Raw genomic sequence first — 22,683 nt, 5'->3', positions numbered from 1 at the left:
TGATCTTGAAAGCTTGCCCTGTCTATACTGTGATTGCTCATGCTGGAGGAAGGCTTATCACTGCAAAACCCACACTACTGGTCTTTGTGGGTGAGCCGAACATTCAGAGCAAATGCCAGCATGTGGTATTCAGCGGCACCATGTTATATTTGCCACTGGTGGCAATTTCTCACCAGTAGTCCTGGGATAGATGTCTTGATACGGCATTCTCTGCCACAGTAGATGCTAGAATTATGTTGCTTAATTTACTATGGTACTATTAGAATCATACTGCAGTGCTATAACATTAATGCAACACTAGATTTGGAGGCACTCATCCTTGTCCCCCATTTTATAGATGCATTCCTTTGGTTTAATGTGAACTCATGTCTTTGTTTAGGCACTTGTGACTGAGTGATTGTGAACCAGTTTTTATGTATTTTTTGTGCTATGTATTAGTTTTGAGGTACTTTGATCAGCGTTCATTTCTGTTAGTTTTCCTTAAATAGTTTATCACTTGGAAATAATTACAATTCATAAATCAAATGTGCAAAGATCTAAACAGTGAAGGTTATTAATATTTCCAAAAGATAAGAAGTTCTCATAGAAGAAACAAAATTTCTGTTTATTGTTTTCAGTTTCCAGAGTATTTGACAAAATATAACACATACTACAGATTAGAAAAAAAATCATCCATGATTGGTTTGAAAAGAGACCAATGAGAAGTGAATGCACTCTCAGGGCATCCTCTTGGGTTATGTTAACCCAGTAAAATGGGGTGGGTTGGTAAACCTGAATGTTGGCATGGGAATGGAGTCACAGACCCCCACAGAAGAAACAAGAGAGGAATGAAAAGAAAGGCAAAAATTTGCAAATCATACATTTTGCACGTAACATATTATGGACCTAACTTTTTTTCAACTAAATTAGAACACAAATACTCTGCAGTAAGTTTTAACAGCTATGGATATTTACTGTCAGTGATAGGCAATTTGTTAATCATGTATTTTATTACACAAGTACATCTCCCGTGCCACTGCTCAGAGAAGGTCTAGTCCAGGGCCTGGATCTTGATTTTTGATTTTTATTGCGGCATTGCTGTGAGATTTGGAATTTCAGTTCCTGCTATGTATCTGGAAACAATATGTATTGCAATACAAGGCCGTGAAATTATGATTTGAATATGTATATCGTTTTATAAGTTTTCTGAATCACAAAAAAACATAATACATTTAAATGCAAGCCCTAAGTGGATTTACTGTAATATCGTAAATGTGGTTGACAAAGAAAAGCGAATTAAACTACGAGCAGATGTCTTGTTGGGAAACATTGACTGCCTGGTGCTTACAGTATTACTGTATCATCATGTAGAGTATTGCAAAACCATATGTAACTTGAAGGATCCAGATAAATAAGTTTTCTTCTTCCTATCTGGTTAAGTGTCTTTTCCTCCTCCTCCTCCTCGTTGGTTAAGATTCCAGGAACGACTCAGTGGTTATGTTACTAGATTAGTAATCCAGAGGCCTTGACTAATAATACAAGAATATGAGTTGAAATCCCATCATGCAGTTTGAGAATTTGAATTTAGTTTAAGAAATTTTGAAATAAAAAGCTGGTATTAGTAAAAGAGACCATGAAGTTGTCAGATTGTCATAAAAACCCAACTGATTCACTAATGTGCTTTAAGGAAGGAAACTTGCTACCACAGTTCTGCCAGTGCTACCTAAACCCAGGACCATTTCCAGTGCTACTAAAATGCAAGATTGCCCCAGTGGAGGTAAGCCTACTCCTCCTACTCACTACTGCTAAATAGCAGATATCTAACTTCTTGCAGACCAGCTTTCTGTGTATTCTCAGTTTTAACACTTATAAAAGATAAAACTTTATTACATTGGTAAATGAATATGTACAAAGGACACCCATGTATAGTTTTCACAGAATAATGGACAGAATCCAACCCCCAAAGAGTGTAGCCAAACATTGCCCCTTTTGGCGGAGGTCATTGAACTTTTCCTGGCACTGTAGCCATGTGCCGTGTACAGTGCTGCTGGAATCGCTATGTTCCACCACTTCCGTCCATGATTTTTGGCCCACTGTCTTGCTCACTTTTCTCCCTCGGGCAGAGAACAGCACTGCCTTGCTTTGCTGTGTAGCCTGTAGGAGCAGATCAGTGCTGTTGTTGTCAAAATGTGGCACCCTGTTTCTTGCTTGGGGTTCTGCTGTCATCCCAACCTTGTGGAGCAGTTGAAACACATTCACAAGCGAAGGCACATAAAAAGCAAGGAGGAAAGATATGTATAATACTTAAAGTATAAAGTCCTAAATGAGGATGAGCAAACGATTCAGATAGTGTTGATACTTTAAAAAAAAATATTCTTGAAAGAGTTGAGCTGGTGTCGGGAAGACCCATTAAATGTTTTGAAAAATTGGGCCAGGGTCAGGGAAGGTCTAGTAAATTTTTCAAAGAATTGGCCATGGCAGGTGCAAGGATCCGTGATGGGGAATAGTTCAGCCGGGAAGAGCGGCAGAGGAAGACCAACAGGGCCAACATTTGGAACCTTTAGGGAGTGGGGAGACAAGGCAGGCAGGTAGCTGGCAGTCCAAATGCTGAGGCCTGAAGTGCTGCAAGGTTCAGGAGGTGAAGGTGTCTGGAGGCAATATTGAGTGAAATAATTTTTTTAAATGAAAATAAAATATTATTTAAAAAAACTGACGTTCATATCTGTCATAGAAAACTAAGATGGAGGTTACAATTCATCTTGACAAAACAAAGAGTGCTCTGCAGCAACACTTGGTGGCCAGAGCTTGCATGTGGACTGAAAGCAGTTCTTAAAGTATTCCAGCATCATAGAGTTACTACATTAATGGAAAAATTCTATTTAAAAACATAACAGGGCATCATCAGATGTAATGTAGGTGTAGACAAAATTACATTGAAAACCTCATTGGGACTGTTGACATAGAACACTTCAGTGGAAGATAACAGGATCTACCAATCTTAAAAATATAAGATAGATATATATTAGAATATTTATATCTGTCAAGACTATAACTTTCATTCCAGCCTCAATCTTCTCCCCTACCCCAACCCAGTTATCTCTAGATTCATAAAATGCCTGGTCAGAACTATTAAAACCAATGTCCACAGATAACTTAAAACTTGCTCTTTGGTTGTACAGTATCTGAAAGGCTTTTCCTCACCTCTGCACACTCACCAGTTGTATCTGCATCACACAGTCAAACTAGGTGTGTCTAGAGAAATATGCCCCCTGGAAAGTCTGAGTGAACAAAGACCTCAATTCAGACACAGATCTCCTTAATCAAAAGCAAAATACTGCAGATGCTGGAAATCTGAAATAAAAACAGAAAATGCTGGAGAAGCTCAGCAAGTCAGGCAGCATCTGTGGAGAAAGAAACAGAGTTAACGTTTCAGGCCGAAGACCTTTCGTCAGAAGCTTTCAGACACAGATCTCCTTAACCATCTTTCCAGCACTCTAAGGACATAGCCTCATAGTTTCAATTTTAATGTAGAAAATATACATCAAATTTGGTATAGGGATGCAATATTTGCCAGCAGTGGTAGGGATTATAACTTGTGGATGATTTCCATCCTCTTTCATTTGCCTAAATTGATTTCCTCTCTATAGATTCCATTTCATTTTCCTGTTCCTTAACTTCATGCATAACATATTGAATCTATGTAACAGATGTATAGTGGAGTTCTAATTTCCTTATTTATAACCAAATTCCACTGCAGACGCCAAGAGTACTTATATTAAAATAATATAGGTAGGCTTAGATGCAGATCTATAAAAATACTGGCAAATGTCCAAAAGTCCTTAAATGTAACAGTCTAGTCACCCATAATTCACTACTTAGTTTTAGTGTTAATGTAATTAGGTCGACTTTCAAAGTAAATGATGGATTTAAATCTGAGTTGAAGTTTCATCGTCTGGTACAGCACTGAAGGAGGCCATTCGGCCCATCGTGCCTGACCCAGCTCTTTGAAAGAGCTGTCCAGCTAGTTCCACTCCTCTGCTCTTTCTCCACAGCCCTGTAATTTTTTCCCTTCAAATATTTATCCAATTCCTTACTGAAAGTTATTATTAAATCTGCTTCCACCACCCTTTCAGGCAGTGCATTCCAGATCACAACAACTCGCTGTGTAAAAAAATGTTTTTTCATGTCGCCTATGGTTCTTTTGCCAATCATCTTAAATCTCTGTCCTCTGGTTACTGACCCAACTGCCACTGGAAACAGTTTCTCCTTATTCACTCTATCAAAACCATTCATGATTTTGAGCACCTCTATCTGATCTTCTCTTAACCTTCTCTGCTCTAAGTAGAACAACCCCAGCTTCTCCAATCTCTCTACATAACTGAAGTCCCTGATCCCTGGTAACATTCTCATAAATCTCTTTCGCAATCCTCTCTAAGGCTTTGGCATCCTTCCTAAAATGTGGTGCCCAGAATTGGACACAATACTCCAGCTGCGGCCTAACCAGTGTTTTATAAAGATTTAGCATAACTTCCTTGCTTTTGTACTCTATGCCTCTATTAATAAAGCCCAGGATCCCATATGCATTTTTAACAGCCTTCTCATCTTGTCCTGCCACCTTCAAAGATTTGTGTACATACACTGCCAGGTCTTTCTGTCAATACAGCCCCTTTAAAATTGTACCATTTAATTTATATTGCCTTTCCTCATTCTTCCTAGCAAAATGTGTCACTTCACACTTCTCTGCATTAAATTTCATCTGCCATGTGTCTGCCCATTTCACCAGTCTGCCTATGTCCCCTTGAAGTCTGTTACTATCCTACTCATTCTTTACTACATTTCTGAGTTTTATGTCATTTGCAAACTTTGAAATTGTGCCCTGTATACTCAAGGCCATTAATATATATCAGAAAGAGCAGTGGTTCTAATACCTTAAATATATTCACTGGATCAGTGTCCACAGCCCTCTGGAGTAGAGAATGCCAAAGATTCACAACCACCTGGGGAACACAACATAAGAAATAAGAACAGGAGCAGGCCACGTGGCTCCACGAGCCTGCTCTGCCATTCAATCAGATCATGGCTGAACTTCGACCTCAGCCCACTTTCCCACCCGATCCCCATATCCCTTGATTCCCCTAGTGTCCAAAAATCTATCCATCTCAGCCTTAAATATATTCACTGGATCAGCGTCCACAGCTCTGGAGTAGAGAATGCCAAAGATTCACAACCACCTGCGTGAAGAAATTCCTCCTCATCTCAGCCTTGAATGGCCGACCCCTTATTCTGCGACTGTGCCCTCTAGTTCTGGACTCTCTAGCCAGGGGAAACAATCTCTCAGCATCTACCCTGTCAAGCCCCCTTATAATCTTATATGTTTCAATGAGATCACCTCTCATTCTTCTAAACTCCAGAGAGTATAGGCCCATTCTACTCAACCTCTCTTCATAGGACAACCCTCTCATCCCATGAATTAATCTAGTGAACCTTTGTTGCACTGCCTCCAAGGCATGTATATCCTTCCTTAGATAAGGAGACCAAAATTGTACTCAGTACTCCAGGTGAGGTCTTACTAAAGCCCTGTAGTAAGACTTCCTTACTCTTGTACTCCAACCCCCTTGCAATAAAGGCCAACATGCCATTTGCTTTCCTAATTGTTTGCTGTACCTGCATACTAACTTTTTGATTTTCTTGTATGAGGACACCCAAGTCTCCCTGAACATCAATATTTAATAGTTTCTCACCATTTAAAAAATATTCTGTTTTTTCTATTCTTCCTACCAAAGTGAATAGCCTCACATTTCCCCACATTATACTCTATCTGCCACCTCCTTGCCCACTCACTTAATCTGTCTATATCCATTTGCAGACTCTTTGTGTCCTCCCCACAGCTTAATTTCCCACCTAGCTTTGTATCGTCAGCAAACTTGGATACATTACACTCGGTACCTTCATCCAAGTCATTAATATAGATTGCAAATAGCTGAGGCCCAAGCACCAATCCATGCGGTACCCTGCTAATTACCACAGTATACTTCCCTCCAGTCTGAAAAACAGCTGTTCACCACTACCCTCTGCTTTCTGTCCCTTAGCCAATTTTATATCCACGCTGCCACTGTCCCTTTAATCCCAGGGGCATTAATTTTGCTAACAACTTTATTATGTGGCACTTTATTAAATGCCTTTTGAAAGTCCATTTATAAAACATCAACCGCATTACTCTCATCAACTTTCTCCGTTACTTCATCAAAGAACTCAGTCAAGTTAGTCAAACACAATTTTCCTTTAACAAATCCGTGCTGACTTTCATTAATCAGTCCATACTTTTCCGAGTACCAATTAATTTGGTCCCGGATTATTGTCTCTAAAAGTTTCCCCACCACCGACGCTAGGCTGACTGGCCTGTAATTGCCAGGTTTATCCTACTCCCCTTTTTGAACAGGGGTGTGACATTTGCAATCCTCTGGTATCGCCCTCTTATCTAAGGAGGATTGGAAGATTGTGGCCAGAACCTCTGCAATTTTTATTGTTACTTCCCTCAGTAACCTAGGATGCATCCCATCTGGACTGGGTGACTTTTTTACTTTGAGTACTGCCAACCTTTCAAGTACCTCCTCTTTATCTATTTTTATCTTATCCAATATCGTTACTTGCTCCTCCTTTACTGCTATAATGGCCACAAACTCTTCTCTAGTGAAGATGGATGCAAAGTATTCATTTAGTACCTCTACCTCCACTAGAAGATCTCCTTTTTTATCCTTAATCGGCCCCAACCTTCCTTTGATTACCCTTTTACTATTTATATGTTTATAAAAGACTTTAGGGTTCCCTTTTTTGTTAGCCGCTAATCTATTCTCATACTCTCTCTTCGCCCCTTTTATTTCCTTTTTCAGTTCTCCTCTGTACTTTCAGTATTCTGCTTGGTTTTCTACTGTATTATGAGCTTTACATTTGTCATAAGCCTTCTTTTTCTGTTTCATTTTAATCTCTATGGCTCGGACATTGCTCAAGAAATAACGGCGCGGCTAATAGGGCTCCCCGTTATTAAGGGGCAAATGGAAGAGCAAGTTCCAGCGACCACACATGCGCGGTCAAATGCAGAAATCCGGAACTTGCTCTTCCTGATTCTCTGCTGATCTGACAGATTCACGTTAAAGAGATATCGCAGACTGGGACAGAGCGCGAACTTGCTCTCCTGCCCAGCTGCAAACAAACTAATCTCGCCAGAAAAAGGTACGCTGCGTTATACCAGTCTAAACTAACATTAACGGCGGTAGGTATTAATGACTGCCAAATAACCTCTTTGGCACTGAAAATTAACTTTTAGCAATATGGAGTCTCATTACTTCTGATTTTAATATTTTTTGGACATACAAAAATGCTTTTATAAGATTTAAAATTTTAATTTTTTTACTTTCTGTCTCTTTCATCTCAGTCTTTTAATCTTACCCGCTCTTGATTTTGCTTTCTGTATCTGATTATAGAGTACATTTAATAATCTTATCAGACACTTCCTGGTTCTTGGTCCACACGGATTGTGAATGAGCTTCACTTCCTGGTTCTCACAGCGTGGCTTGCTTCAAGCTGATTGCTGGAGAGGATAGAGAGATCCTTTCCTTCTCCCACAGCTCAGAGAAGCCCAGGAAAGAAGTTGCACTTCTTCCAGGTCTCAATTAAAGCAAGTTGGCACCCAGAAACCTGCAAAAAGTTTGTAGGTGAGTTAGTTACTTACGAACACCGTTACGCCACCATTGGCCGCTCACAGCGATTTCCGGCCAATGTCTTTACTCATTTAGGGAGCTCTAGCTTTGGGATGCTCTTCCTTTCCCCCTCGTGGGAATGTGTCTACTTTGTACCCGAACCAACTCCTCCTTGAAGGCCTCCCATTGTTCAATCACTGTTTTGCCTACCAATATAAGATTCCAATCGAGCTGGGCAAGATCCCTTTTTAAATCACTGAAATTAGCTCTCCTCCAGTTAAGTATTTTTACGCTTGATTGTTTCTTGTCCTTTTCCATAACTATTCTAAACCTAATGATATTATGATCACTGTTCCCCAAAAGCTCCCCCATTGAAAAATGCACCAGTTGCCCCACTTCATTCCCCAGAACTAGATCTAGCATTCCAAACTCATCTTAGATTGCTTCGCATATGCCTCCTGTTTGATCTCTTCTATTTCTGAACTATTCTTTACTGTAGTTCTATTTGTCTCTCCCAGTCCTCTGTGCACCTTGTTTCTCCTCTCTAATGTTTCAACCTGATGCCCATCCCCCTGCCAAATTAGTTTAAACCCTCCCCCACAGCACTAGTTAACCTCCCCGCGAGTACATTGGTCCTAACTCTGTTGCGGTGCAACCTGTCCATCTTGAACAGATCCTTCCTGTCCCAGAACTGGTCCCAATGCCCTAGGAATCTGAAGCTCTCCCTCCTCCACCATTTCTTCAGCCACGCAATAACCTGTCTTATCCTACTAATCCGCATGGCACTGGGAGTAGTCCAGAGATTACTACCTTTGAGGTCCTGCTTTTTAATTTCCTCCCTAGCTCCTGAAACTCTGACTGGAGGACCTCAACCCGTTTCCTTCCTATATCATTGATTCCCACATGGACCATGATTTCTGGCTGTTCCCCTTACTCCCGCCCCCCCTCAAAATGTTCTGCACCCTCTTAGTGATGTCCTTTACCCTGGCACCAGGGAGGCAACACACTGTGCGAGACTCACGTCAGCGGTTGCAGAAATGCCTGTCTGCCCCCCAGACTATTGAATCTCCTATAACTATTGCATTCCTAAACTTCACTGTGCCCTCTTGTGCAATCCTTTGCCCCATGGTGCCTTGTTCTGGACTGCACGCCTTTGAGGTGTCGTCACCCTTATTAATTGCTGAAAACTGGTTAGTGGGTGACACACTCCCGGAGGATTTCTGCACTGCCTGCTTCTTCCTACGCTGTCGGATGGCCACCTCTTGGAAAATATGATCCAGGAAATTCTCAGTCTCCCATAATCCCCACAGTTACTCCAGCTGTTCTTCAAGCTCAGAAAATCAGGAATAAGTTTTTATTTAGAAACTGGCACAGAATTATCTGTGAAATTCACAATGACACTGTTGTCCTGTTGGTTGTCATGTACAATTTTTAGAATTAGGTCGATTTGCTATCTATTTATTTTGGATTTACAGAGGGAATGAGGATATGTGTACAATTGAATTAAATTCGTTTTGGACCGGATGCTGAGCAGTAAAATCATTTGAAATTTTGGTACACCTACAGGACTAATTGCTAAGCTTTTTTTGTTATTATTTTGTTGTGTTTGTCATTGGATTCTGCTAACTAGATTTCTTATCTGGTTTCATCTGAGAAAGGGGTCTGAAGTATTATGAAACTGTGATAATTTTTCAATAGCTGTTTTGTCAGTCCTTATCAATAATTCCATGAAACATTTACTGGTGGTCATGTTTAATTTGAGAATGTAGTAGACTCTTTTATAGTGCGTAGAACCTCTTTATGTGTGTTACATCAGGTTGTTTGATACCTAAAATGTTATAAAGACAGTGAGAAGGGCTACTGTGTGTATAATGTATGATGGGCTGGACCTTGCTGGAGCGAGGCATCTCACGGCGTGTGCTGTCAGTTAGACTTTTTTCTGCACCCTTCAGCTCAAAGTTTTTTTGCGCCGTACCAAGTTGCAAGTGCGAGCCGATAACGGCGTGGTGAGGGCAACGGGGCATCTGGGACCTTAGTGAAAGGTGGGGCCAACAGTGTCTCTCTTTAATTAATGAGATTTAAGGATTGAGAAAGAAACAGGAACAACTGAGAAGGAGAGTGAATCAGAATGGGTGAATTGGAGTCAAATCATGTTAAGGGAAAGAAAGATTCGATTAAGAGAGAGGAAAAAGCGACAGAAAGGAAAAGTAAGAAAAAAAAATTTAAATTTAAAATTTGATATTTTTAAAAGCACCTAAACAATTCACAACCTGAAGGAAAGAGACTCCACAGTTATAATTGTTCACTTTCTGGACAAGAGAAGTTGATTGGCAATCATAGAATCATAGAAAGGTTACAGCACGGAAGGAGGCCATTCGGCCCATCGAGTCCGCTGGCAAGAGCAATCCAGCTAGTCCCACTCCCCTGCCCTATCCCTGTAGCCCTGCAAATTTTTTTAATTTCAAGTACTTATTCAGTTCCCTTTTGAAGGCCATGATTGAATCTGCCTCTACCACTGACTCAGGCAGTAGATTCCAGGTCCCAGCACTGACCCCTAGGGAACGCCACTGCACACCTCCCTTCAGTCCGAAAAACAACCGTTCACCACTGCTCTCTGTTTCCTGTCACTTAGCCAATTCTGTAGCCATGCGCTACTTTATTAAACGCCTTTTGAAAGTCCATATTCACCACATCTGCATTGTCCTCATCTACCCTCTCTGTTACCACATCAAAAAACTCTATCAGGTTAGTTAAACACGATTTGCCTTTAACAAATCCATGCTGGCTTTGTCTCATCAATCCACACACGTCCAAGTGACTGTTAATTCTGCCCGGATTATTGTTCCTAAAAGCTTCGCCTCCATCGAGGTTAAACTGACGGGCCTATAGTTGCTTGGTTTATCCTTACACCCTTTTTTGAACAAGGGTGTAACATTTACAATTCTCCAGTCGTCTGGCACCACCTCCGTATCTACGGATGTTTGGAAGATTATGGCCAGTACCCATGCAATTTCCATCCTTACTTCCTTCAGCAACCTAGGATGCATCCCATCCGGACCGGGTGACTTATCTACTTTAAATACAGCTAGCCTTTCAAGTACCCCTTCATTATCAATTTTTAGCCCCATCCAGTATCTCAACTATATCTTCCTTTACTGAGACTCTGGAAGCATCTTCTTCCTTCGTAAAGACAGATGCAAAGTACTCATTTAGTACCTCGGCCATCCGCTCTACCTCCATGAGTAGATTTCCTTTATGGTCCCTAACTGGCCACACCCCTTTTTTTTATTCGTTCATGGGATGTGGGCGTCGCTGGCAAGGCCATCATTTATTGCCCATCCCTAATTGCCCTTGAGAAGGTGGTGGTGAGCCGCCTTCTTGAACCGCTGCAGTCCGTGTGGCGAAGGTTCTCCCACAGTGCTGTTAGGAAGGGAGTTCCAAGATTTTGACCCAGCGACGATGAAGGAATGGCGATATATTTCCAAATCAGGGCGGTGTGTGATTGGAGGGGAACATGCAGGTGGTGTAGTTCCCATGTGCCTGCTCCCTTTGTCCTTCTAGGTGGTAGAGGTCGCGGGTTTGGGAGGTGCTGTCGAAGAAGCCTTGGTGAATTGCTGCATTGCATCCTGTAGACTGTACACGATGCAGCCATGATAGTGAAGGGAGTGTACAAAATTATGAGGGGCATAGATAGGATGGATACTAAGGAGCTTTTTCCCTTCGTTGAGGGTTCTATAACAAGGGGGCATAGATTCAAGGTAAAAGGCGGGAGGTTTAGAGGGGATTTGAGAAAGAACTTTTTCACCCAGAGGGTGGTTGGAGTCTGGAACTCACTGCCTGAGAGGGTTGTGGAGGCAGGAACCCTCACAACATTCAAGAAGCATTTGGATGAGCACTTGAAATGCCATAGCATACAAGGCTACGGACCAAATGCTGGAATATGGGATTAGATTAGACTGGGCTTGATGGCCGGCGCGGACACGATGGGCCGAAGGGCCTCTATCCGTGCTGTATAACTCTATGACTCTATGACTCTATGAATGTTTAGGGCGGTGGATGGGATGACAATCAAACTGGCTGCTTTGTCCTGGATGGTGTCGAGCTTCTTGAGTGTTGTTGCAGCTGCACTCATCCAGGCAAGTGGAGAGTACTCCATCACACTCCTGACTTGTGCATTGTAGATGGTGGAAAGGCTTTGGAAGTCAGGAGGTGGATCACTCGCCGCAGAATACCCAGCCTCTGACCTGCTCTTGTAGCCACAGTATTTATGTGGCTGGTCCAATTAAGTTTCTGGTCAATGGTGACACCCAGGATGTTGATGGTGCAGGATTCGGTGATGGTAATGTCATTGAATGTCAAGGGGAGGTGGTTAGACTCTCTCTTGTTGGAGATGCCTGGCACTTGTCTGGCGCGAATGTTACTTGCCACTTATGAGCCCAACTCTGGATGTTGTCCAGGCCTTGCTGCATGCGGGCACGGACTGCTTCATTATTTGAGGGGTTGCGAATGGAACTGAACACTGTGCAATCATCAGCGAACATCCCCATTTCTGACCTTATGATGGATGGAGCTCATTGATGAAGCAGCTGAAGATGGTTGAGCCTAGGAAAATGCCCTGAGGAACTCCTGCAGCAATGTCCTGGGGCTGAGATGATTGGCCTCCAACAACCACTACCATCTTCCTTTGTGCTAAGTATGACTCCAGCCACTGGAGAATTTTCCCCCTGATTCCCATTGACTTCAATTTTACTAGGGCTCCTTGGTGCCACACTCGGTCAAATGCTGCCTTGATGTTACTCTCATCTCACCTCTGGAATTCAGCTATTTTGTCCATGTTTGGACCAAGGCTGTAATGAGGTCTGGAGCTGAGTGATCCTGGCGGAACCCAAACTGAGCATCGGTCAGCAGGTCATTGGTGAGTAAGTGCCACTTGATAGCATTGTCAATGACACCTTCCATCACTTTGCTGATGATTGAGAGCAGACTGATGGGGCGGTAATTGGCCGGATTGGATTTGTCCTGCTTTTGGTGGAGAGGACATACCTGGACAATTTTCCACATTGTCGGATAGATGCCAGTGTTGTAGCTGTACTGGAACAGTTTGGCTAGAGGCGCAGCTAGTTCTGGAGCACAAGTCTTCAGCATTATAGCTGGGATGTTGTTGGGGCCCATAGCCTTTGCTGTATCCAGTGCACTCAGCCATTTCTTGATATCACATGGAGTGAATCGAATTGGCTGAAGACTGGCTTCTGTGATGGTGCGGATATCGGGAGGAGGCCGAGATGTATCATCCACTGACACTTCTGACTGAAGATGATTGCAAACGCTTCAGCCTTGTCTTTTGCACTCACATGCTGAGCTCTGTCATCATTGAGGACGGTGATGTTCACCGAGCCTCCTCCCCCCGATAGTTGTTTAATTGGCCACCATCATTCACAACTGGATGTGGCAGGACAGCAGAACTTTGATCTGATCTGTTGGTTGTGGAATAGTTTAGCTCCGTTTATAGCATGTTGCTTCCGCTGTTTAGCATGCATGTAGTCCTTAGTTGTAGCTTCGTCAGTTTGGCACCTCATTTTTACGTACGCCTGGTGCTGTTCCTGACATGCTCTTCTATACTCCTTAATGAACCAGGGTTGATTTTCTGGCTTGTTGGTAATGGGAGAGTGAGGAATATGATGGGCCATGAGGTTTCAGATTGTGCTGGAATACAATTCTGCTGCTGCTGATGGCCCAGATCTGTTCTGAATCTCTCCCATTTAGCATGGTGGTAGTGCCACACAACACATTGGATGGTGTCGTCAGTGTGAAGACGGGACTTCGTCTCCACAAGAACTGTGCGGTGGTCACTCCTGCCAATTCCGTTGTGGACAGATGCATCTGCGACAGTAGATTGATGAGGACAAGGTCAAGTAGGTTTTTTCCTCGTGTTGGTTCGCTGACCACCTGCCACAGGCCCAGTCTGGCAGCTATGTGCTTCAGGACTCGGCCAGCTCGGTCAGTAGTGGTGCTACCGAGCCACTCTTGGTAATGGACATTGAAGACCGCACCCAGATTACATTCTGTGCCCTTGCTACCCTCAGTGTTTCCCGCAAGTGGTGCTCAACATGGAGGAGGACTGATTCATCAGCTGAGGGAGGGCGGTAGGTGGTAATCAGCAGGAGGTTTCCTTGCCCATGTTTGACCTGATGCCATGAGATTTCATGGGGTCCAGAGTCAATGTTGAGGACTCCCAGGGCCACTCCCGTGTCCGGTACCTAGTGGTCCAATGCCGGGTGGTCTGTCCGGTTTTATTCTTATTGTGACATTTTGTCGTGAGATTATACAACTGAGTGGCTTGCTAGGCCATTTTCGAGGGCGATTAAGAATCAACCATATTGCTGTGGGTCTGGAGTCACATATAGGCCAGACCGGGTAAGGACAGCAGGTTTCCTTCCGTAAAGGGCATTAGTGAACCAGGTGGGTTTTTACGACAATCCGGTAGTTTCATGGCCACCATTACTGATATTATTTTTAAAAAATTTTATTTTAATTAATTGAATTTAAATTCCCAGGATTTGAACTCATGACTCCAGATTATTAGTCCAGGCCTTTGGATTATTATTCCAGTAACATAACCACTATGCTACCATACCCGTTTACTGTTTACATGCCTGTTGAGGACTTTTGGATTCCCATTTATGTTGGCCAGTGGTCTATTCTCATACTCTCCCTATGCCCCTCTTATTTCCTTTTTCACTTCCCCTCTGAACTTTCTATATTCTGCCTGGTTCTCACTTGTGTTATCAACCTGACCTCTGTCATATGCCCCTTTTTTCCATTTCATCTTACTCTCTATCTCTTTTGTCATCCAGGGTGCTCTGGCTTTGATTGCTGTACCGTTCTGCCTCGTGGGAATGTTCCAAGACTGTACCCGAACCATCCCCTCTTTAACGGCCGCCCACTTTTCAATTATAGTTTTGTCTGCCAATCTTTGATTCCAGTTTATCGGGCTAGATTTGTTCTCATCCCATTGAAATTGGCCCTCCTCCAATCGGGTATTTTTATTTTAGAGTGGTCCATGTCCTTTTCCATAGTTAATCTAAACATTATGATACTATGATCGCTGCTCCCTAAATGCTCCCCCACTGACAATTGCTCCACTTGGCCCGCCTCATTCCCTAGAACCAAATCCAGCAATGCCTCCTTCCTCGTTGGGTCGGAAATGTACTGGTCATTTAACATTTAACAATTATCACATTGTTAAGAGGGTACTTACATTGTTAATTACTAGACATAATTGTCTGTGTTGAGTTTAATGGGCAATTAATATGCAAATCCAGCAAGTTGTTAAAAATAACAGGGAGGCTAAGGGCGAGATGTCGTTTGTGTGAAGCAAATGGTGGAGCAGCGTAAATAGACCAGCAAGTTCTGGAGATTTGCGACTCGCCACGTATTTCATAATTCCTGAACTTGTTGGCCAATTTGCACATTCAAAACGACGTGAGTTGTTAACAGCCGTTACTTTCACAGCGAGATCTGCCCCAATATTATAGTCAGAATTTGGGTAAGGGAAGGGATGGGTAGAAGGAATTGATAGGGGTGTGGGTGACTATGTCTCTGGCATTTGCTCACCTGTCCTTGGGAGGAGAATAGGGTTGAGGCAGAAGGAATGGATACAGGGGTTGAGCAAGGAAGTGATTGCCAGGAGAGGAGGTAGTGGCAAGCTGAGGTGAATGGACTGTGAAAGATTGATTCCTGGGATGAAAGGGTTGTCCTATGAGGAAAGATTGAGTAGAATGGGCCTATACCCGCTGGAGTTTAGAAGAATGAGAGGCAATCTCATTGAAACATATAAGATTCTAAGAGGGCTTGACAGGGTAAATGCTGAGAGGATGTTTCCCCTGGCTGGAGAGTCTAGAACTAGGGGACATGGCCTCAGGATAAGGGGTTGGACATTTAGGTCTGAGATGCGGAGGGTCGTGAATATTTGGAATTCTTTACCCCAGATTGCTGTGGATGCTCAGTAGTTGAGTATATTCAAGACTGAGATCGATAGATTTTTAGACTCCAAGGGAATCAAGGGATATGGGGATCGGGTGGGAAAGTGGGGTTGAGGGCCCAGATCAGCCATTGAGTGGCAGAGTAGGCTCGAGGGGCCAAATGGCCCACTCCCGCTCCTATTTCTTGTGTTCTTATGTTCTTATAAAGGCCAGATGACTGTTGCATTCCTCCTCAGCAAGAGTGATTGGGGCATAAGTACTGAAATTTTACATTTTTTAAACTATATTTTGAGTTGAATTTACTTTATTTTGCCTATTCGATACTAGTAGCTGTTTAAACTTGTTTATTTGGTACCTCAACTATGGGCTGGTTTAAGCCAGGAATAGGTTGATTAATTGATTAAATCGTGATTATCTGTTCTCGGCTGTTATTTCTTGTGGCAATCAGGCTATCGCGTAAGTTATCATAGTATAAATTTTATCATGGTACAAATTTTAGCTGAGTATTGAGAGTTCAGTGGAGTACAAAAAGCCAGAGGAGTAGAGTTTAGCCTCAGTGGAAGTTCACCCTTCGGGTGCTGTTGGACAGCAGTTTCTTTTTATATTACTTGTGTGAAGTAAGCAGAGTTTGATCCTTGTGAGTGTTTGGTTTAAGTGGGAGTTCAGGGTAACAATATCTACATTTTTAAGTTCGATATTGAGGGCTGTCAGTGATGTGTGATATGTGGGCTACCATGGATCCTCTGTGTCTCCAGGGCCAGCACATTTGCTGTGTCAGAAAATTGAGTCTCTGCAACAGGAGATCTCTTTGATTGAGGAGCAATTGGTGACACTCTGCAGCCTCAGAGAGGATGAGGAGTTTTAGGATTATACTCCCAAGAGACAGTGTATGACACAGGGAAAGTGTAGAAAGAGAGAAGTGGGTTATCAACCTCAGGGCAGCAACAGTTGGGAATACCAGTTACTGCTACTGTCCAATCGATGCATAGGCTCTGAATTTGCTTGACTTTTTCAGGATTCTCTGGTGCTTGAAAGGTGTTTGAGGCCTGCAAATTGGGGAGAATCCCATTTAAACCAGATCGCTGCTCCGTAATGGCTGTGTTGCCGTTTGCAATTGGGTCTGGGCCTTCTAATGAGTGTGTATTGCCTGTGCTGCTGGGAGCTCATTAGAATACATTTGTGGCTTGGAATGGCATAGGATCGCTCAAATCCTGTGATTACCACACCATTGCACCAAGGGTTATTCACCACGAGATAAAAGAGTCATGTCTGTTACCAGCATAAGCTAATTGTGGTGGAGATGCTTTAGAAAGTGATTTCTGGGCTTGCAAGAGATCTTTTGCAGTAAATGCTTTTGCTGTACACGTGATAAGAATGGATCCTCCCTCTGACAGTCTGAGGGCTTGTGAGACCACCAGGAAAATGATCCACCCCAACAAAGTAAGAGGTTCTGAGTTATGGGATTCTCAATAGGTATTCCCTTGTTTGCTATTTTAATGGAAAAGTAGCATTAAAGGATGAAGAAAAGAGGGGTGAGGCAGCATTTGAAGAGGATGCACCTTACAAAATATTACCCCGCCAAAAGAATTTGCCAACCACACATGTCCCATAACAACCTTAGTAAGGAGCTCTGTCTTGCTACCAAAGAGACTGTAAGAGAACTGTGCCATGTTCTGCATGAAGACCTGTAGCCAAGATCATCTGCCTGGACAGCTCTGCTGTGGCCATGAAAGTTACAATGGCATTCAACTTTTATGCCATTAATTCATTTCAAGTAGCCGCAGATGGCCTGTGTAATATTCCTCAGGGTGCTGTCTGTGACTATATTTGTCAAGTCACTGACACCATTCTTAGGAGAGCAGGGGAATTCATTCAGTTTGGCAAGAATGCCAGACAGCAGCATTATAAAGCCATACAGTCCCCCAAAGTGCATGGTGAAATAGATGGCACTCATGTACATATGAACATACGAATTAAGAGCAGGAGTAGGCCATTCGGCCCTTCGAGCCTGCTCTGCCATTTGATAAGATCATAGCTGATCTGATTGTGACCTCAATCCTACTTTCCCGTCTACCAACCATAATCTTTGACTCCCTTGTTATTCAGGAATCTATCTAACTCAGTCTTCAAAATATTCACTGACTCTGCCTCCACCGCTCTCTGGGGAAGGGAGTTCCACAGACTCACAACCCTCCGAGAGAAAAAATTTCTCCTCATCTCCGTCTTAAATGGGAGACCACTTATTTTTAAACTGTGGCCCCTAGTTCTAGTCTCTCCCACAAGGGGAAACATCCTCTCAGCATCTACCCCTTCAAGTCCCCTCAGGATCTTATATGTTTCAATAAAATGTAGCATTGCAAACTCCTACAGTAAACACCCTAACTTTTTGAATAGAAAGGGCATTCACTTGCTGAACATACAGATCATGGGTGACCAGATGCAAAGAATTCTGCATGCCAGTGCCCCATTTGTTGGAAGTTGCCATGATGCATTTATCCTAAGGAATTCTGCGTTCCCTGATATTTTTAAAGAAGAATGCAAAGTAACCAGATGGCTTGTGATGGCAGGTGAATCATGGTCCCTCTGCGAGCTGTAAGAAAGCAGCTGATGAATGCGACAACATGACATATTTCTACAAGAATGGTAATTCAGAGAACTATGGAGGTTTTAAAAGGTTGCTTTTTCTGCCTTGTTAGATCTGGAGGGGCTCCGCAATATCCTCCCGAGCATGTATCCTGCACAATGGTGGCTTGTTGTGCCCTGCACAACTTTAAAAGTCCAAAAAGGCTTGGAATATGTTGATTGCTGGGGAGGTGGGCCCAGTTGCTTCGGAGGTAGAGGAGCATGGAAGGAGCATTAGGAGGACCGACAGGGGGAACCAGTGGATATAGAATATTTGGATTTTCAAAAGGCATTTGATAAGGTGCCACACAAGAGGTTGTTACTCAAGATTAGGGCTCATGGGATTGGGGGTAATATATTAGTGTGGGTTGAGGATTGGTTAATGGACAGAAAACAGAGTGTAGGAATAAACGGGTCATTTTTAGTTTGGCAGGTTGTAACTAGAGGGGTGCCGCAAGGATCAGTGCTTGGACCTCAGCTGTTTACAATCTACATAATTGGCTTAGATAAGGAGACCGAGTGTAATGTATCCAAGTTTGTTGATGCTACAAAGCTAGATGGGAAAGTAAGCTGTGAGGAGAACGCAAAAAGACTGCTAAAGGATATGGACAAGTTAAATGAGTGGGCAAGAAGATGGCAGATGGAGTATAATGTGGGGAAATGTAAAATTATTCACTTTGTTAGGAAGAATAGAAAAGCAGAATATTTTTTAAAAGGTGAGAGACTAAGAAATGTTGGTAGTTAGAGGGATTTGGGTGTCCTTGTATATGAATCGCAGAAATTTAACATGCAGGACAGCAAGCAATAAGGAAGGCAAATGGTATGTTAGCCTTTATTGCAAGGGGATTGGAGTATAAGAGTAAGGAGGTCTTGCTGCAATTATATAGGGCTTGGTGAGACCACACCTGGAGTACTGTGTACAGTTTTGGTCTCCTTACCTAAGGAAAGATATACTTGCCTTAGAGGGGGATGAGTGCATTGTCCTATGAGGAGAGATTGAGTAGAATGGGCCTATATTCTCTGGCATTTAGAAGAATGAGAGGTGATCTCATTGAAACGTATAAAATTCTGAGAGGGCTTGACAGGGTAGATGCTGAGATGCTGTTTCCCCTGGCTGGAGAGTCTAGAACCAGGGGTCATAGTCTCAAGATAAGGGGTCGGCCATTTAGGACCACGATGAGGAAGAATGTCTTCACTCAGAGGGTTGTGAATCTTTGGACTTCTCTACCCCAGATGCTCAGTCGTTGAGTATATTCAGGACTGAGATCGATGGATATTTGGACACTAAGGGAATTAAGGGAAATGGGGATATGGCAGGAAAGTGGAGTTGAGGTAGAAGATCAGCCATGATCTTATTGAATGGTGGAGCAGGCTTGAGGGGCTGTATGGCCTACTCCTGCTCCTATTTCTTATGTTCCTGTATTCTTATGACATTCAGAGGATTTCCCAGTATTGGCTGCTCGGATCTCAAATCATTAATGTATTTCCCTCAGTTTAAGTGTCTTCCTTTGTCACCACTGTCATTAATGCATTACCCTCCATTCCAAATCTTTTAATGCAAAGCACATCTTCGAACTTCACATCACATCAGCCTGGTCAAGAGGAGGGAAATCACTGTGGGGCACTGCTGCAGCATGATAGTCCTAGGGAACATTTAAAAAAATTAAAAAGCACTGAGTTCTGTATTCTGGTGGTTTCCTAATGCAATCGATGGTCATCTGGCCATTTAAGATTTAACCCAATCCCCCAAGCGTATTAGCAGCACAGGTGTGCGCCCCTTATGTCCAACATTATTAGGGCAGAAGTGACAGGAAACACATTGTATGATGTATTTTTCACATTTGCATATCGTCATGTTACATATTATGTGCCCACTTTAATTTTTGGTAGAATTTTTGGTAGAATTTTGGACAGGCGCATAAGGAGCAAGGACCCAGCATAATGGATCTATTTTATGATCCTCCAGCACAAATTTCCTGATGCAATGGCACAGGAATTTCACAGCCAGGATCTTTAGTATGTTATTGGATCAAGATATCCTATGGAATATTTTATTAAAGGTTAGGTGCTCCTGACCAACCTATCTGCTAAGGCTTTGATTGGAAATGCATTATTGATGAGATGGTGAGATATTGATTGCTTGCCCAGTTTCTCACTTTGAGGTAAAGGCAAGTATTCTGAAGTCAAGCAGCTAATTTAAAGATGAAAAGGATAATACTGAATTAAGAATTTAAAAAAAGTTGTAATCTTTAAGGATAATAATTTGTATCTTAATGTGGTTTTAGACAGAGGGAGAAACTACTGAAGCAAGTTTTATATATAGTAGTGTAAATGATTTATTTTTGTTTCAGCAGGATGAACAATCATTGAGCAGTGAGGAGTTTGAACTCAGTGACTCCACATGGATGTCAGTCGATCGCATGAACTCTGACCAAAGCTCTACCCTGGAAGAGAGAATGCATAGTCCACAGAACCTTGACGGTCATCAGGATGGTTAGTGCTATTGTATATTAGAAATTGTACTGTTTAGTGCCATGAGTTCAATTAGATGGTTTGTGGGGAAAAGGACACTTTAACTGTACATGTTTCGATAAACTTATGAGATCAAACATAGTAATTTTTTTATTACTACAGTTATATCAATTAGCTTGCCTGCATTGGATAGAGTTTAATCCTGATAATTAAAAAAAAAATCAGCATGTTGATCTGGGTTTTGATTAACTTTATCTTCAAAAAAATCAGTTTCTAATATTGTACCTCTTGACTTGGCCATCCATTTTGAAAATGCATAATGAAACTTTATAAAATGCCTCATTATCAAAAAAACATCAATAGAAGTGACGTTTCGAAGGAACATTTCTCCTTATTCTGCTGCTGCTAAAAATACACTGAGGAAAAATCATATTTCCCACCTCTGACTCTGGAGTATCCCCAATAAAAATCTGCACTTGCTCGATATTCAAAAATAATTAAATCTTTTTTACTGTAGCACACACTTCTTTCTTTTCCCACCCTTGCTGAAACATCCTCTGAATATTTTCTTAGCTGCATGTGAGACGTGACAATCTCTTACCAGCTGCCTTGCCTGCTGCAGTACTCAAGATGGCAGATGTGACAATATAAGATGATGAACTCTTGTTTTTTTTGTTTACATTTCATTACAGATGTAGCAGTTGGCACTGTATGAGTGATAATGCTGTACTGATCTTGATGTTTGATCTGAAATTACAAATATAGTGATTTTAGCGACTGGAAACCTGTTTGAAGGAAAGCTCCTTTTTAAAGCCATTAAATCAGTAGGATTTTTTTTTAACTGTTTGCAACCATAAATTTCTGGGAGCATTTAAAAGGTAAGTTTCTAACTGCTGATAGGCCAGCTGGTTTAATGAGAATGGCGAGGGTGTCGAACAGATTGAAGCTGCTGTAATTTACAAATCGATAATTTTGAACAGGCTTAGAACTAATGGAATCTTCAAACACTACTGTCATATCATGAAAACTGCAAGGAAATGAATGCACTTTCAGGTACTGTCAGCATTGCTCTACTGGAGAGAAGAGAAAAATATTTGTAATGATAAGTCATTTTTGAGCTCATTCACAGATAAATTATGCAGGTTAAACTGTTGGCAAATTATGGATCAGGAAATTCAGTCGCCTGCAGATTAAGCAAGTATTGAAAAGTTGTGTTGACATTTGCAGCGTGTTTCTCTACATTGAATGGTAACAGTATAGAATTTGGAAAAACATTTCAATTAAAAAAAAACTGCCTTGATCAATAATCAAAGAAGAAACAGAGTGTGAAATAAAAACAAAAATAGCTAAAAATTGAGCAGAATATATGCTGTAAATGTGTGGATTTGCTTCTGACGGTTTCAAAAGTTTAGACGCTGACTGCTGTTTTGAATTGCTAAATGATGCCTAAGTATAACTAGCAGCTTGTTCCTGTATCCTGAATGAATGTTTGTCTGGTAACATAAATGGCATGAAGCTATGCAGGCAAAAATGTGGCTTAGCTTGCTGTAGAATACGATGTTTAGTTAAATGTTGTCGTAAGTTAGTTATGTTGTTAATTTGTATTATGTTGTTATAAGCTTGGCCTGTTTGCCTAGGAACACACGTGCAAATATCCAAAAGCAATTTTCAGTGTTAAATCAGATATGATTTCTGAAGGTTTATTCCACCATCAAATGAAATGTTAAAAACTGCAAGGTTTTCCAGTTCAGCAACTCATTCTGAGACCTTATGCTAGAGTCAGATGAAAAGCTTTGTAATGTGTGGCCTGTGTTACATACATCGTGACTCAATTGCAGTCAAAATCCAGACTAAAAGGATACAAAAAAATTCAATGCATTGAATTCACCTTACTATTAACAAAGGAGTTGATTTCCTCATGCGTGTTTATT

The 22,683-nt window shown here is 42.0% G+C and overlaps 1 protein-coding gene across 7 annotated transcripts in view; it reads left to right on the top strand.

The window, feature by feature from the left end:
• Nucleotides 1-22,683, top strand: part of LOC137314484 (nucleolar protein 4-like) — a 426,906-nt gene that overhangs the window by 104,316 nt on the left and 299,907 nt on the right. For 5 of the 7 annotated variants that reach the window (XM_067979813.1, XM_067979812.1, XM_067979825.1 and 2 more), the window contains one exon: nucleotides 20,632-20,773. In XM_067979813.1, the coding sequence (XP_067835914.1) occupies nucleotides 20,632-20,773 (142 nt within the window). The remainder of the gene's footprint in view (nucleotides 1-20,631; nucleotides 20,774-22,683) is intronic. The other 2 variants (XM_067979819.1, XM_067979838.1) reach the window with 1 other exon arrangement.

Source organism: Heptranchias perlo, chromosome 3 (assembly GCF_035084215.1).
Source record: "Heptranchias perlo isolate sHepPer1 chromosome 3, sHepPer1.hap1, whole genome shotgun sequence".
Classification (NCBI taxonomy): Eukaryota; Metazoa; Chordata; class Chondrichthyes; order Hexanchiformes; family Hexanchidae; genus Heptranchias; species Heptranchias perlo.
The sequence above is the reverse complement of the archived record's forward strand: the minus strand, read 5'-3'. Positions and strand labels throughout refer to the sequence as shown.